General features: G+C 37.9%; 1 protein-coding gene across 4 annotated transcripts in view; it reads right to left on the bottom strand.

Moving 5' to 3' along the window:
* Positions 1-14629, bottom strand: part of LOC110055647 (uncharacterized) — a 38095-nt gene extending 23466 nt beyond the window's left edge. For 2 of the 4 annotated variants that reach the window (XM_089286165.1, XM_089286166.1), the window contains exons 1-4: positions 14304-14629; positions 13789-14215; positions 9889-10120; positions 6765-6837 (exon numbers count right to left, since the gene is read on the bottom strand). In XM_089286165.1, coding sequence (XP_089142291.1) covers positions 6765-6837; positions 9889-10120; positions 13789-14215; positions 14304-14438 — 867 coding nt within the window. In that variant the 5' untranslated portion in view covers positions 14439-14629. Of the gene's footprint in view, positions 1-986; positions 1462-4050; positions 4547-6764; positions 6838-9888; positions 10121-13788; positions 14216-14303 lie in introns of those variants that run through there. The other 2 variants (XM_089286168.1, XM_089286167.1) reach the window with 2 other exon arrangements.
* Between the last annotated feature and the right edge of the window lie 2736 nt (positions 14630-17365).

Below are 17365 nucleotides of genomic sequence, written 5' to 3'. Positions count from 1 at the left end.
TAACCTTACATGTACCTTGGTCACTGAAATGATTGTTTTTCATAGTCTATGGCCATGTAGTTTGTTCTAAAATTATGTCCTCTATCAGGCAACACAATACAGTGAACCAGTCAAAACTCAAAGTAATTAACCGTGCGGCCATGGGCCGAGCACGGTTCATGGTTTACCCGTGGTTTTTTAACCACGCGGCCATGGGCCGAGCGCGGTTCATGGTTTACCCGTGGTTTTTTTTTTTTCGACTTCTGTGCAAGCAGACCCAAGCTTCCACTCGGCCAAATTTTGAGTCACGCAACCTGTGATGTTTACTCGCCAAAAGCTGTTGAAACATTAATAAATCTCATCTTTCGCGGGAAAAAATTAAAAACCCAGCGCTCGCCAAAAATTATATTTTTTCACCAGAAATTTAGCTCGGAACATATACATATTTATATTCGTTTGAATCGTCGATGAGATGACCTTTTCTGGATATTTTTACCTTCGGGGTCAACCGAAACCTCCGATTACAAAATCAAGCCGAACCCACACGTTGCAAAAAAATCTCTTCAAAACCCTGACTTCGAAGCGATATAACACTTCAGCGTTAATAGCTACCACACATCGGCATACAGTAAATCTCTTCCTTAACAATCCAGCTTTATCGTGTTAAAATTTCAGCAAAACCGAACAAAACCAGAATTAATCAGAATTTTTTTGTGACCTCACTCCTCAGACTTGACCTAACAAAGGAGGCAACGGTCGCCCATAGCAACCGAAAAACACCAACATAACAAAGCCGACGTTTCGGCCAAAAAAACTCCAGAATTATCGCCTGAGAGCTTAAACTTGAATGGGAACATCTTTTTCGAACTTTTTTCAACTGATTTAGACAAAAGACTGGCCTCGGCGGGCTACAAAAATGACCAAGAGAAAAACAGAACAAGACAGCAGAACAAGCCGATAATATTTCATCGCATGGCTTTCAGCATGAAAACGAAAATACAGCTTACTTCTGGATAAATTCACCCTTAGAAGCCAGCAACCGGTCCCAAATTACTTTCTGTATCCTTATAAATGTCCTGACTTCCATCTCCGAAAGATTTTGCCCCAATTTTGAGCAAATAAACATTTCGTCGACGGTGACCGCCATTACGGTAGCTTGCATACTAAATTAGTTAACTTGACAAAATTCTCCCGTGGGGGGGATATGACGAAAAGAGCTGAAAAATGGCCTGTAATTGGCTAATGATGAGATCATCCCACTGTCCACATTTGGTGAGAATCGAAAGTAATGCCAATTTTCTGTCACGTTTTCAATCTGTCGTCACTGGAGCGACCAAAATCGATACATCGGTCGGGATAGAGTTTTATTATTAAATTATATGACTTGTGTGACTACTTTGCTAGCCCTTTACTCGTGGAAAACACCAATTAAATTTAATCATGACTTTTAAGAAAGCAAGCTGTTGTTAATAGTGTTATTATCGTGTCATTTATATCGTTCATGCCCATACATATCCCAAAGAAAGTTCTACAAAGATTAAGACCATTATGTCATCGGAGATTTGTCCATGGCTACCACTGCTGGTGCAATAATACAGTTTGTGTTGATCAAGTGATGTGATGTCTACAGTAAGAAAAGAATCATCAATGACTGCTTTGGAATGTGCACTGCGTTCCGACGGTAGTGCTAAGCAAACAGTTAAATTTTAAAAGCGCGGTTATAAGATCTAACAGATCTTCTTGTTTTTTTTCGACTTCTGTGCGAGCAGACCCAAGCTTCCACTCCGCCAAATTTTGAGTCACACAAACTGTGATGTTTACTCGCCAAAAGCTGTTGAAACATTAATAAATCTCATCTTTCGCGGGAAAAAATTAAAAACCCAGCGCTCGCCAAAAATTATATTTTTTCACCAGAAATTTAGCTCGGAACATATACATATTTATATTCCTTTGAATCATCGATGAAATGACCTTTTCCGGATATTTTTTCCTTCGGGGTCAACCGAAACCTCCGATTACAAAATCACGCCGAACCCACACGTTGCAAAAAAATCTCTTCAAAACCCTGACTTCGAAGCGATATAACACTTCAGCGTTAATAGCTACCACACATCGGCATACGGTAAATCTCTTCCTTAACAATCCAGCTTTATCGTGTTAAAATTTCAGCGAAATCGAACAAAACCAGAATTAATTAGAATTTTTTTGTGACCTCACTCCCCAGACTTGACCTAACAAAGGAAGCAACGGTCGCCCATAGCAACCGAAAAACACCAACATAACAAAGCCGACGTTTCGGCCAAAAAAACTCCAGAATTATCGCCTGAGAGCTTAAACTTGAATGGGAACATCTTTTTCGAACCTTTTTCAACTGATTTAGATGAAAGACTGGCCTCGGCGGGCTACAAAAATGACCAAGAGAAAAACAGAACAAGACAGCAGAACAAGCCGATAATATTTCATCGCATGGCTTTCGGCACGAAAACGAAAATACAGCTTACTTCTGGATAAATTCACCCTTAGAAGCCAGCAACCGGTCCCAAATTACTTTCTGTATCATTACAAATGTCCTGACTTCCACCTCCGAAAGATTTTGCCCCAATTTTGAGCAATTAAACATTTCGTCGACGGTGACCGCCATTACGGTGGCTTGCATACCAAATTAGCTAACTTGACAAAATTCTCCCGTGGGGGGATATGACGAAAAGAGCTGAAAAATGGCCTGTAATTGGCTAATGATGAGATCATCCCACTGTCCAAATTTGGTGAGAATCGAAAGTAACGCCAATTTTCTGTCACGTTTTCAATCTGTGGTAACTGGAGTGACCAAAATCGATACATCGGTCGGGATAGAGTTTTATTATTAAATTATATGAGTTGTGTGACTACTTTGCTAGCCCTTTACTCGTGGAAAACACCAATTAAATTTAATCATGACTTTTAAGAAAGAAAGCTGTTGTTAATAGTGTTATTATCATGTCGTTCATATCGCTCATGCCCATACATATCCCAAAGAAAGTTCTACAAAGATTAAGACCATTACGTCATCGGAGATTTGTCAATGGCTACCACTGATGGTGCAATAATACAGTTTGTGTTGATCAAGTGATGTGATGTCTACAGTAAGAAAAGAATCATCAATAACTCCTTTGGAATGTGCACTGCGTTCTGACGGTAGTGCTAAGCAAACAGTTAAATTTTAAAAGCGCGGTTATAAGATCTAACAGATCTTCTTGTTACACATAGCCAACACCAAGCATGGGAAAATGAGTGCGAGCGAGTCACGATTGGTTTTTATTTTACTTCTGATTGGATGAAAAAGTGGCGAAAATTCTTTAAGCCAATCGTGTAGCGTAGTTGATGCAAAACCAATTACCTTTAGACACTCAAATGTAACCTGCTCTATACTTTCAATTGAATATAATTAACCGCGCGGCCATGGGCCGAGCACAGTTCATGTTCTACCCTTGGTTTATTTATTTATTTTTTTTTTGTCGGAGACCAGACGCAGATCTCCACTCGGCCAACTTTGAATTACGCAATCTGTAATGTTTACTCGCCAAACCTTGTTTCTTCAGGGTCAACAGAAATCTCAGATTACAAAATCATGCTGAACCTACACCTTGCAAAAAAATCTCTTCAAAACCCTGACATCGAAGCGATATATCACTTTAGCGTTAATAGCTACCACACATCGGCAGAAGGTAAATCTATTCCTTAACAATCCAGCTTTATTGTGCTAAAATTTCAGCGAAATCGAACAAAACCAGAATTAATTAGAATTTTTTTTGTGACCTCACTCCCCAGACTTGACCTAACAAAGGGAGCAACGGTCGCCCATAGCAACCGAAAAACACGAACATAACAAAGCCGATGTTTCGGCCAAAAAACTCCAGAATTATCGCCTGAGAGCTTAAACTTGAATGGGAACATCTTTTTCGAACTTTTTTCAACTTATTTAGACGAAAGAATGGCCTCGGCGGGCTACAAAAATGACAAAGAGAAAAAACAGAACAAACCGCTAATATTTCACTGCGTGGCTTTCGGCACAAAAACGAAAATACAGCTTACTTCTGGATAAATTCAGCCTTAGAAGCCACCAACTGGTCCCATATTACTTTCTGTATCCTTACAAATATCCTGACTTCCGTCTCCGAAAGATTTGGCCCCAATTTTGAGCAAATAAACATTTCGCCGACAGCGACCACCATTACAGTGGCTTGCATACTAAATTAGCTAACTTGACAAAATTCTCCTGAGGGGGGAGGATGTGATGAAAAGAGCTGAAAAAAGGCCTGTAATTGGCTAATGATGAGATCATCCCACTGTCCAAATTTGGTGAGAATCGAAAGTAACGCCAATTTTCTGTCACATTTTCAATCTGTAGCCACTGGAGTGACCAAAATTGATACATCAGTCGGGATAGAGTTTCATTAATAAATTACATGACTTGTGTGACTACTTTGCTAGCCCTTTACTCGTGGAAAACACCAATCAAATTTAATCATGTCTTTAAAGAAAGAAAGCTGTTGTTAATAGTGTTATTATCATGTGGTTCATATCGTTCATGACCATACATATCCCGAAGAAAGTTCTAGATTAGGACCATTACGTCATTGGAGATTTGTCAACGGCTACCACTGATGGTGCAATAACACAGTTTGTGTTGATCAAGTGATGTGATGTCTACAGTAAGAAAAGAAATTGAAATGTGCACTACATTCCGACGGTAGTGCTAAGCAAAGAGTTTAATTTGAAAAGCACGGTTATAAGATCTAAAAGATCTTCTTGTTATATTTTTGTTATCTGTATTTTTGTCAGATTTATGTTGCATCAGGGCTGTATTTAAACTAACTATGCTAAATTGGATGCCCCTAAATAAATATTAATTCAAATATTAAATAATAACAGAAACAAGACATAAAATAAATTAAATGATTAACTAATTATTATAAATAATTTGTGCTTCTCAAATATAAGACAAATAAATAAATAAATAAATAGGGAAGGAGGAGGTAGCTCGACCCAGGTAAACGAAAGGAAATGATAGATGTTGCATTATAATAGTGAGAGTTTTCACTGTAGCTACTGTGGCATGGACCAAAGCTAAAAAAGTTTTTATTTCACCCTAAAAAACATACACCAGGGATGTAGTACACATAATCATAGCTTCTGTAAGGGCTGGCTATTCGGTAATCTCACCAGGTGAGCTCAATGAGAGCTTATCACCATCAGAAATTTCACTGGAGACAAAGACTTGGGTTAATAAACAAGGTGCACAGGCAAGAAAACCTGGCCGAGCTTTTTGATAAGCCTGCTTAGTCTTTTTTTTTTTGTTAGCCAAGTCCATGGACATAAATTTGTACAATGTAATTACCATAATCCCAGACAATCTACAGGTAATAGAGAAGATAAAACTATGACCTCAGAAGATTAGCATCTTACAGTCTAAAATTTTGTGTTATAAAAATTATCACACAGAAAACATGATTACGCAAACATAACCTAGACTAAACAATCCACATCCACAGAACAAAATACCATCTACCTCAACTGCTGAGGGTGGCAAAGGACTTATGCTTGACACATGGTAAGGGCAAAACGCAGTGCATGAGCCATGAAAGGCAACTTAATGACATGTAATTTGCCAATTTATGTTTAAAGACCACTGTTAAAAGCAGCTAAATATGGCACACGAATTTTAATAAAATTTTGCGTAAAACTGGATCCCAACCTCCCTTGCTAACCTCAACTGCAATGTGACTTAATGCACTGACATTATGTTCACAACTAGAAAGAGATGTTAAAAGGGATAAGTCCACATTGAAAGCAATTTCTAAGCTTTTGACAATTCAAAGGTGAGGACCAAAAAATTAGATTAGATTCATGTAGCCCCAGAATCAAATTAGGGCTTATACAACATGTAGATCTTAATGTACAGCCAGTCAGTAAGGAGAACTAGCATCTTGAGATTGGTGCAAGTCAACATCAAAATTCTCCTTACATATTTTGTGCATGTTGGGAGAATTCAGTCTAAAGCAAACCTTTTTGACAAAGAAACCACCTACAGGTACATTGTTTAATTTTGGTCCCATTTGCTTACAAGGCAGTGGACCTTTTAACTGGTGTTATGCTTTTCCATTTTTTTACCCATTCAAACAAAAAATAACCCTCACCACTCGATTTTCACCATGCCTAATTCAGTAAATATATATATCCGAAGTTTCGTGAGAATCTGCTACAAACTCTTGAAAATATGGGACCCCAAAACGTGCCAATTATTACAAACACACACAACCCTTAAAATGCCAACAACAAAATGATGCTTTCCAAACGAAAGATCAACAGCAATCTTTCTGTTGTGTCAAGATCTTTCTTGCATTAAAAGCCCAACCAAAACTAGCAGTTAATATTACAATCAGTGCTAAGTAAGGCACAATTGACTTAGTAGAAAACATTCCTATACCCAATGTATCACCAGTCTTGCACTCCACAGGCAGTGACTGAAAACTGATTTTTGCTAATAAATTTCCTATCAGAGCTGAGTACATTGTTACACAGAGGAGGACAGACGAAAAGGAGCCTGGCTTTTTGGCAATATACCATAAAGAAACATTCCTGGTGATGTTAGTTGCCTTGAACTTTGCATTAAATAAAATTTCAGGTGAAAATAATAGATCACCAAAATGAGCATCTTAGCAATTTCAAAAGCTCAGCTCAGTTCTTTTATACAGCATAGACAAGGAAAAGCAACATGCAACTATAATAACATATGGCCTTCTTACCCGTGAATATTGTTTACTCATCGTTGACTCTGACAAAACCATATCCTGGTCACCCATAAGGAAATCAGAAACACTGTGAAAAGTAAAAGAAACACTTGGTGATACACGTACATACTATACTGTTTTATATTCAATCATACCACCACACTGAGAATAATTATCAGATTTGTAAATACAGTTGTACATAGTATTTTCCAGTGACAAGGGAATTAAAGTATTACATTTATGTGAAGAAAATGTTTTGCTCTATTTTTGAAATTTATTTCATTTCATGGCACAAGCTTTTCTTCAGTTGTGTTGCATTGATCTCAAGCCTAAATTTGGAATACAAGGGCAGTGAAACTGACATAACATCCATTTAGGCTTGACATCGACACAACAAAACTGAATATAGACTATGCCATAAAATAAATAAATTTCAAAACTAGAGCATAATATTTTCTTCACATAAATGGCAATCTCTAATACCCTTGAACTGGAAAATACTACAGCAGTAGACGTCTAACAAAGAAAAAGGTCATGGAAACTTAATCAGTAGGTAAGCACCTGAACAACTGCAAAGAGTTCTCTGAAACTTCCTCAATTCTGCCTAGAACTCCATGGAAACTCAAATACATAGATCAATTAAATATCAACGATATATGTATTATGTTTTCTGAGTCTTCAGTGAGGTAAAATACATAGTTTTCAGCCAATCAGCACAATCATGTTCAATAGGGACATGACAAAAAAATGATGGTACAAACAGGAAGTATTATTTTCTTAGCAACAGTCGAGTTGATTTCAGGTGGTATGTTACATTTACTCTCAAAAAGGTGTAATGAATATTCAATGAATGGATCACTGAGTAAACAGTCATAATTTATAACTGCAACGTGTATTGCATTTTTATATAGCAAAACTTGCAATTACAGTGTATATTTTTGATATGTACACAAATTGTGTCACTTAACACAAAAATATAAAAGTCCCTTTTCCTAAATGGCTGCCAATTTTGAATTCTTTTGTGTGTATTTAGATAAGTCTCACTAACCTTGTTTACAGGTAAAAATTATTGTGAATTATCAACTTAAAGACAAGGTTAGTGAGGCTAATTTTAATACTTAAAAAATAATTTATACTTGACAGTCATTTATAGAAAGGGTTTACATTTCCAGAGGCTCTTACATGTAGTATAAAATGTAGACAGTAATAATTAGAACCCAGCATGGACAAATTCATTAAATTTGTTGGTGGGTGACACTACCAATCTTGTTCCAGGCTCTCTCCTCTCTGCCTCCCTTGTCATTGAGAGAAAGACCCTGGTTGCGACTGGTCACGTGACCACCTGTGACACAAACTTTTCCACCCGGGTAGGGTAGAGTCAACAAAGAATTTTTGTCAATCTCAACTGAAGCGGACGAAAGGCGATCACCGGTAATTGCTATATTAAACCACACACAGGCAAAATACAACCTTGAAATTCTGCAGTCCTATTCTAAGCTTCACACAGGTCAAACAAAATATATCTGTATATATCTAGTGTATTGACGTAACACTCTGATTTCAATTCCAGCTGGTTGATTTACTAAGAAGTAAAAATGTTTCACTGTTTCATGTTGCCTGAAGTAACCTCATGGAACATTGTTCACTATATAAAACAATGTTTTATTTACCATTTTGAAAAATATAATTCTTGACTTTGCCAAGGAACCGTGTTTAAACATCTGTCTAAATATAAACTTAAATAAACCAGTGATAAACCTGATGCAGACAAAATATAAGCGCAGGTTTATGTCAACAAAGCATGCATTGCTGTAAATCAAATGCAAGTCAGAATTCTATGCTAATCGGCCATGTGACAGAAATACTTTCAACATCCAAAATACTGCACAAAGAAGAAAATAAATTACCTCCAAATTCAAAGATTCAAACACTAAACTACTTGTTTCACTTTGATTTGGTACGTGACATTTAACATGTGCCAACTGTCGAAAAGTTTGTGCTCCATTCGGCTTCCAAATTTCTTTGTGAATGAAAGTCTGCTATATATTTTCAGCAAAAGTCGACTTTGAACCCTGATAAAGGAGGTAGTTTTTAACTACTGCCAGAGGAGTTGAAACCCACCCAAATTGACACAAAGTTTATCACAGCAACAATTAAAGCACTCTACCACCCCTCCCAACCAACAGATTTTTTTATCACCCAGATTCTGGGTGGTCACGTGACCAGCTGCAACCAGGGTCTTTCTCTCAACGACAAAGGAAGCAGAGGAGAGAGAGTCTGGGAAGGGTTGGGGTACTGCCATATATGTAATTATATGGGTATGTGACTCTGTGAAGGGTATAGTTTTCAGGCAGTTTAGTCTGGGATGGGGTATAGAAATCAGTTTCGGTCCACAATAGGATATAATTTACCGGAAAAGTGACCAGTGTATAAATAAGTTAGTCTAGAACATGGCTCCTCACCCCTGGTTCATAATAGAAATCAAAACTTGAAAGTAACTTTGTTAGACATTGGTTTAGTTCACATATGTTGTACTACTAACAGTGTATGATAGTGATAAAGTTCCTGCATGGAAACTACATGTAGCTAGTCTGAGATGGGGTACAGGTTTTTGTTGCCTAGTCTAGAATAGGGTTGCAAAATCAACCTGATCATGGTTTAGTATAAAGGAAGGGTTTCAGTGTCCAAGCAGCACACCCCTACCCAATGATTTACAGAGTACCCACCCTGGGTTTCTCACTGATGAAAGGGGACACCTAACTGGAGAAGCACAATGCACAAAAAATGGGAAGGTAAGAGAGATGACATAAATTTTCCTGGTTGAAAGTGGAGCCATGCTAATGTTGGGAATTATTCTGAATAAAGTTGTCTCATGCTTCAGAAAAAGAGGAAAGTTCTCAGTATTTTCAAGCCAGAACAAGTGGCTACTCTGCTCAAGAAAGGTGGACATTTTAGCACTGCCACTGCATGTAAGGGACAGGATTGGCAGCACTGCAACCATCATAAAGATGCAATGCATTCAAGTAACCCTTCATACGACAAGTGCAGACTGTGTACAGCCTTTTCATTGAGTTTGACATTACAGAAATCTACGTATTTGACTGAGAACCCTAAAGAGTTAAATTACAGTTTACTTTACCTGCTACTAAAAGCCAAGGCAAGCTGGTCAATAGATTCATAGAATTCATCAGGTGCTTTACTTGTATCTTCATAATTGTGACTTTTGACCTTGCTTATCAATGTCCCAGCTGATGCGAGAATGTCTGTTGAGTGCAAAGGTTGGTATTTATTGAGGACTCCCTTAAGAACAGACAGCACCTCACCAAGACGTTCATGTGCTTTCACTTCTGGCGGATCATCATCGGGGTTATCTGAAACAAAATAAGGTAAACTTAAGGTAGAGTCCGCACATGCACCAAGTGGCCCTTCAGGCTGGTGCTTAACTAGGGTTACAGTAGCATGAAGTGACCAGGAATATTTCTACTCCCACTTGGATAGGATGCCAGTCCATCACTGGGTTACCCCCAGTATTAAGTTTGCCGGTACCCATTTATACACCTGGGTGGAGAGAGACACTGTGGGAGTAAACTGCCTTGCCCAAGAAGACAACACAATGACCCTGGCCAGCCCTTGAATCCAAACCACTTAATCCGGAGGCGAGCACATTAACCATGAGGCACTAACCATGAGGCCACAAAATGGGTGGAAGATAAGATCATATATAGTAGTGAGTGGGAGTGGTACCCACATTCCCCTGACGTAACTCATTGAGAAGGTGGTGTTGCCTAGTGATCAGAGCACTTGATTCGTAATCTAGTACCAGGTTATTTGCAATGAATGACTCTGGAAAAGCTGGCACACTAACTTAGAACAAACACCTCTTAACAAATGTCAACAACTACTGGCACCTTACAAACGACTTATTCAGGACATAAACAAAATCGACAAACAGTCCTCGAACAGACCAACTTAATTTGACTCAAAATAAGCGTAACTCATACTGACCGACTTAATTTGACTAACAGGATGGATCAAAACTTGCTAGAACCGTCCAATGACTGCTGACAAACTTTAAACACATCTTTCAGCCAATAACATCATGGCTAAACTGACCAATCACTTTCAACGGACCAGATTTATAACGTCATCGACCGACTAACACTATTCACTTGACTCTGAAGATGAATTCCCCCCAAGTTGTCGAAACGTCAGTCACCAACAACAGTTCTTTTCAGAACTACCTTCACCCAGATGATCACACAAGACGATTTATTTACTCCAAGCTAAGGACAAACAACCAAACTAAAAAGAAAGTGAAACCCTGATAAAATGGACAAGGATGCGCACACCTTACATAGTTCTTCAGTACAGTAATCAACAACATAACCAGAAGATGCCATTGTAACAAACTGATAAACTCCTGCATAACATGTTTTTTGAACACAGTGGTTTTGCTATTTTACCTGTATTTTGAATGCACGTGTCAATAACAGATACAATGGTATTAACAGATCACCGGTTCATACCAGGGTCTTTATATTGAATGCGCCGATCAGTTTTTCAGTATAAATAAAGCTTTTATTCATTATTATTATAACAGTAATAATCTGCATGTAACTTGCCAAAAGGCACAAATTATCTTGTTCATGTGAGAAGAACCACTCTCTCAAAATCATAAAAATTTAATCCTAGAAAACAAGCAAAAAAAAATCAACCAACAACAGAAAAAAAAAAAATTTAGTGCCACATGCTTCAATATCTTTTGCCGCCTATGAGGCTATGTAAACATGATTATGAGGTCATGTTACCAAATAATAAAGAAGAAATAGAGAGTTGACACTTTGTGTTCTGATCTGATAGAGTGATGCAAACTGTTATTAAAAGTTATCTGTTGATCCAGTCTGTGTAATTACAGCTTAGGATCACTGGGGCACTTGGCTACAAAATTCACGCTACTGCTGTTTGCATAATTGCACATAAAGATATCCATGTTTCTTTAATTATAATAAAAAGTGAACACCATTCATATAGATGTGCTTTGACAGTATCTTGTGACTATGATTGCTGGAAGCTTAGCCAGGGGTTTCACGAATGTTTTCAACAAGAGAGCAAATGATTTTCACAGGCAAGTAAAACTTTTTGAACTTAACTTCTCCAGGTGGCAAAACCATCCTCACAGCTGGTCAATTTGCCTGGTGCCTGGCCCTTAACAAAACCCTCCTTAGCAGCACTTTGCCAATATATTTTCCAGGAGAATTAACATCTTTATCTCCAGACTGGCCTTATAACTAGCTGGGCGAATGATTTAAGACTACCAGAGTAGTTAAATGTAGGCTGGGTCAACTTCATTTCATACCAGCTTGCCAGCAAATCACTGCACACTACAGATATATGAAATTGCCTATTAAAATGTTTTCCTAGTGTGAGGTTAAAGTCAAAAAGAAAATCAGTTTCCTCTAGTCACTGAGTCCCTTTTATCATACTAAGGATCAATGAAATAGCCACTGAAATATGCACAAAGTACCATTACAGTCTTAGTAAGCAGTGGTCATGTATAAATATGACAGTCACTACATCATTTGAGTAAAACAGAACCAGGGCTCATGTAAATAAAACAGAAGGAGCCAGACCAGTATGGAAAACATTTGCTGCAAAAATTTAAGGTATGACTGTTAGGTTCTCTTGATGAATGTAAAGGTCACAGCACAGTTCAAGACCCTCCCTTACTAATGGAAGAACTAGAACACTATCAGATAATTTTTAGGATAAAGGCAATTGAACGTTCTTGATCTGACATACATGTTACAAGTGAGGATAAAGTTCAAACGATTTATAGATTCATTATATTCTCAATGAGATCCTAGTAAATTCGCATCAACAGTGCTCACTAAATTTCTGCAATCCAAGGTTGGCATGAGAAGCAAGTTAGTTATTGAGGCATTCACTGAAAAGTAAACAATCAAAACAAATCCTCGCGTTTGCTCTGTGAATGAGTATTGCAAATCAAATTAAATGGCATTTAGATAGACAACTCCAAAATAAACACTCCTGCACCGTACTGTCAAAGAAAAAAACAGAATATATATTTAGGAAAGAGGAACGATATAATTACAACATACCAATATCAGTAACTTAAAATAAATTCGCATAAGAACCTCGAACAATTTCGTTTACAGCTTGGAGCTGCAAAATTACTTTTTCTGTGGACATGCTGTTAAGACAAATTCAGTTTTGTCGTATTTTATGCGCGTAAATGGAAACTCGTACATTTTAGAATAATAAAACACTGTAGTGCATTTTAATACAGCATAATGAGCTTCCTAAATCTCAAAATCTGTTAAAAATGAACTCGAAAACAAGCTATGGTGGCGAAAAACAAAAGTGACAAAAACATTTGATCTCAACACACAAGAATTTAACACTTCATGAACACTGGCGTTTGTTATTGCAATTCCAGTCACTCACAATTTATGAAAAACACGAAACCGCAATGGTTACAACGTGATATAAAAAGATTCGTGACTGAGACATGCAAAAACTGGTGACTTAAACACCTAGTAAACTTTATGATGCTTGGTTTCAAATTCGACAACAGTTCTGCGATAAAAATGGCTAGCTTCCAACTCACATGACATTTGAACACGACGCAAAAATTAAGAAATTCAAAATAAAGGAAGAGGAAATCTGCAGGTCGTCACCAACCCTTACGGTTTTATTTTCGAAAGCAAAATCTCCACACAGGATTCAATAAGGTGATTAAAAGCAATCAAAGGTTTCAGCTGTCTCAAATACTCCTTAATTTTAATTAGTAAGAGATACATTACGTATTTAACTCCCTTCTGTACGACATTTGCGCTTAAATTTCACAAAATATTTCCTGGATCAGAAAGAGAACTTAATTTTAACAAAGCCACCTCAAAGATAATGCCAAATTATTTCTTCTCACAGTTTGCCCACACGCTAAACAATTCGAATAAAAGTAAGTTGACTTTATACAAGTACACAACGTACACAGGGTGCTTTGCTAAACACTTCTTACCTTCGCATTCTATAAACGTGTTTCGCAGCGAGCTCAGGGCTTCCGAAAACGTCCTGACATGGCAGGTTAAAGCAATGATATCTTCTTGAACTATCATTGGCACTTCTGCTGCTTCAGCGTAATAACTAGTGTCGCTGTTAACCGAGTTACTTCGGTCAGGGAATGTGACCGAAGAAAAGGATTCTCTGTGTGAAGTGGCAGCCACTGGCTTCACCGGCTGACTTATACTCCGAACATGTCTGTACCCGATCCGCAAATCCGGGGTTGACTGGCTCAATTGATAACCATTTTCCAGCGCTGATAGGTTTGTTTCGCCGGAATTTGACCACCGAGATAGCGACGGCGAATGAGCCGGTGAAGCACCACGCGCTGGAAAACTGCGACCTGGTTCGCTCGGACTTGGGGGAGCTTGCTTGCGAATGGATTCCTTGAGAACAACAAAAACAATAATTCATCGCCTGTTTGAAATAACCCAGATCACACCATACAAAAGCCACGAGATTTAAGTTACAAACCGGTGTTAGAGGCCGCAGAAAAGGCAAGGACTGTGCATTTGAAGTTTGCGACGTTGTTCCAGACCCTGTTTTGCCTTTCTTCTTGGTTATCGAGATGGACGGAAATATTGCCTTGGCCTTGACTGACGAGCTCATAGCTTCAGAATTCCTGTCACGCTCAATTTAACGCCTTGCATATTCTTAACATTGTACAGAGAAGCAGGCTGGGGGATGTAGAAGACCGTTTGAGGTCAAAATTTAACACTTTCATAAGTCAAAGATTCTAAGTTTTCATGTCTTCTCCATTTGTGTTTGCGAATACCATTTACGTTCAGCATATGATTGACAGCTAGCCCAGCGGCGGTGAAACCCAAGCTACGTCACGTGGTGCGAATAAATTATCGCACGACCGATTATCGGAAGTCGATAGTTTTTTTCCTTTACTAAAAATAAAACAGATGTTAAATATGTAGAAATGATTAATTTTATTTATACCCTACGATAAATTAGCAGGAAAAGTGAAATTCTCTGTATGCGATAAAACCATTTTCTCAACGTTTAAATCAGGCGGACTTTCAGTATGGACCAAATATTTATGTAAGCATGTTTATATAGTACCTGTATCAGACTTTATGACGACAACACTTTAAAATATCTTTCTATACGATTCCTGTTGGCGTAATTACTAGTCTTAAGAACAACACACCAAATCAAAAAATCGCACCAAATATGCGTTGTCAAAACATAAAATCTTCTGATAAGTGATGTCGTGACTTTGATAAGCTAAATTATTAAAAGTATTTCCTTTGTTCGGTGCGCAATATAGCAAAACGGAGCCGCACGATCGAACCTCGTCCAATATTTCGGTCAATTAGCAAATAACATTAAAATATCCATCTGTTTGTAAACAAGCTTTTTTGTATTATTTTCTTTATATATTTACGAATGATCTTCTTCCAAACAGGTATTATTCTGTTTGTAGTTGTCTAATAGAATATCGCATTCAAATTTATCGCATTAAAAAACGATTATTTGTTACTATTATGCGTGAAAAATCCATTGTTTGAAAACTTTCTTCAAACCTGGTTAGAAACTAAACTATTTTTAACGCCTGTTTTAGAAAATGATAGACAAATCCGTGAATAAAAGACGTGACAAGACGCGAAAACAAACAAACAGCGCTAACGAAACAAAGGAAGTTTTATCGCTGACTTTCGCAGCTCTCTTGATTGGTTTGACATCAAAAAACAGTGGCACTTACATTTATTTTGAAGTCTCTATTTCTCCGCTCCGAAAAAAGCGATCGGGCGGGAAATCCCGCAAGAAGGGGGCACTCGCACGAAATCCCGCCAGATATGCAAGCTAAATTTTTCCTTTTTGGGTCACTGTACCACCGTAATTATAAGTCAAACTGATTTCAGTAGATCCGTACTCAAAATAAAGTGCTCTTGCTCAGCAAACTTCCTGTTCCTGCTTACGGCATATGTACCAACACTGCAGTTCACGATGCGTTTTCTAAAAGAGTTGTTGGCAATATGCATTAGGATCATTCGTTCGAAGAATCAATCAATCGAATGATCGATCGATCGATTGCATTGATTGATTGATTGATTGATTGAGTAGTTTGTTGATTTATTTACTAGCTGTTTAATGATGGGTTACTCTTGTTTCTCAGTGCTGAAACACTAGTTATCTTCGCAATTCCCCATATGTATTTGCCACTATTGTTTATGGGATCGATTCGATGACAAAGAGCACAAGAAAGAAGAGATATATCACAGTCATTGGAACCAATACCCTTTTTCTATTAAAACTTTTTTTCCAAAGAGTCATCAACGTCTTAATTCTCCCAGGGGCAATAACATTACCTTGTCAAGTTATATCGACACCACACAAGAACTACGACTACATGAACTACAAAAAACGCACAGCAAGAAGACCTTACTTTCAGAACTAACATTAATAAAAAAAAATATGTGGAAGTCAGAAAAGAAAATTATACAATATATCGCGATAAATGAAAGAGTACGGAGTCATCCCGCTATAATCAATGAGTGCATTTCAGCTGAATACGGTGAATGGATGGCGCAGATTTCTCTTCTTTTCTTTCAACAGTAATCCTACTGCATATACAAGTAGGGAATAACAATAACCAAACCAATGTACCTCCTGATCATCTTGTTATCGACCCATTGCAGTGTTGTCTATGAAAATGCATAACATACCTTTAGCTGGCTTGTTAAACAGATTCTTTCGCCTCCTGATGCGATCAGTTACTGAGGCTGCCCAGGAATAACTTCTTTTCAGCTCAATCGTCCTCTTCAGTTTACTCACGGGTGACGCAACTTTTGATTGATTTATAAATTCACTATTCACCGTCAAACTGTGAACGTTGCTCGCGGCAGAATGCTCTTCATTCAACATGTTACTTTTGACGCAGAATTTACCCCAACTTCCACTGAGGCGTTCACGTGAAAGCCAGTTCGACTTATTGTACGTCACAACTGTTTATTTTCCGCAGGGCTTGGCTTTAGACACAACTTCCAGTAAAATAATAACCTCCACACCCGCTCCACACATCTGAAACACTGCTTGATCTGTTATAGCGGTATGTCAGCCCGCCCCATGGGGATAATAATCTTATAATACTTCCTTTTGAAATACACAAGGGGTTGGTGTTTTTGCGTTTGGTTTGAAAATAACACAAATTTTAAATGTTTGAAGAAATAAGTCGAGTGAATTGAAAGTTTCATTCAGCAGACATTTGAACTATTTCCATTTCAGTAAAAAAAAAAACCTTTTTTTTCCCGGCACATCATTGTTACAAGTCCATAAGTCCACAAGTCTACAAGTCCACAAGGGCAGTTATGGCTGCCAACTAAAAAATAATCGGCTAAATAAACAAACTCATCCAACAGTGATCAAGATGTCTCAGTTTGGAGCCAAAACAAAAACCGTGATAACAAGAAGTTACATTTCATGTCCTGTTTTCATTCCCGTCAGATAAGCCTGTCTTGGAAAACGAAAGAAGCTTTATGCAAATGAGGTTGAGTGGAGATCAGAGGAGAGACAAGGAGACAAGA

The sequence above is a fragment of the Orbicella faveolata genome, unplaced genomic scaffold, assembly GCF_042242905.1.
Source record: "Orbicella faveolata isolate gen_17 unplaced genomic scaffold, um_ofav_v1 contig_14, whole genome shotgun sequence".
In the NCBI taxonomy this organism is placed as follows: domain Eukaryota; kingdom Metazoa; phylum Cnidaria; class Anthozoa; order Scleractinia; family Merulinidae; genus Orbicella; species Orbicella faveolata.
The sequence above is the reverse complement of the archived record's forward strand: the minus strand, read 5'-3'. Positions and strand labels throughout refer to the sequence as shown.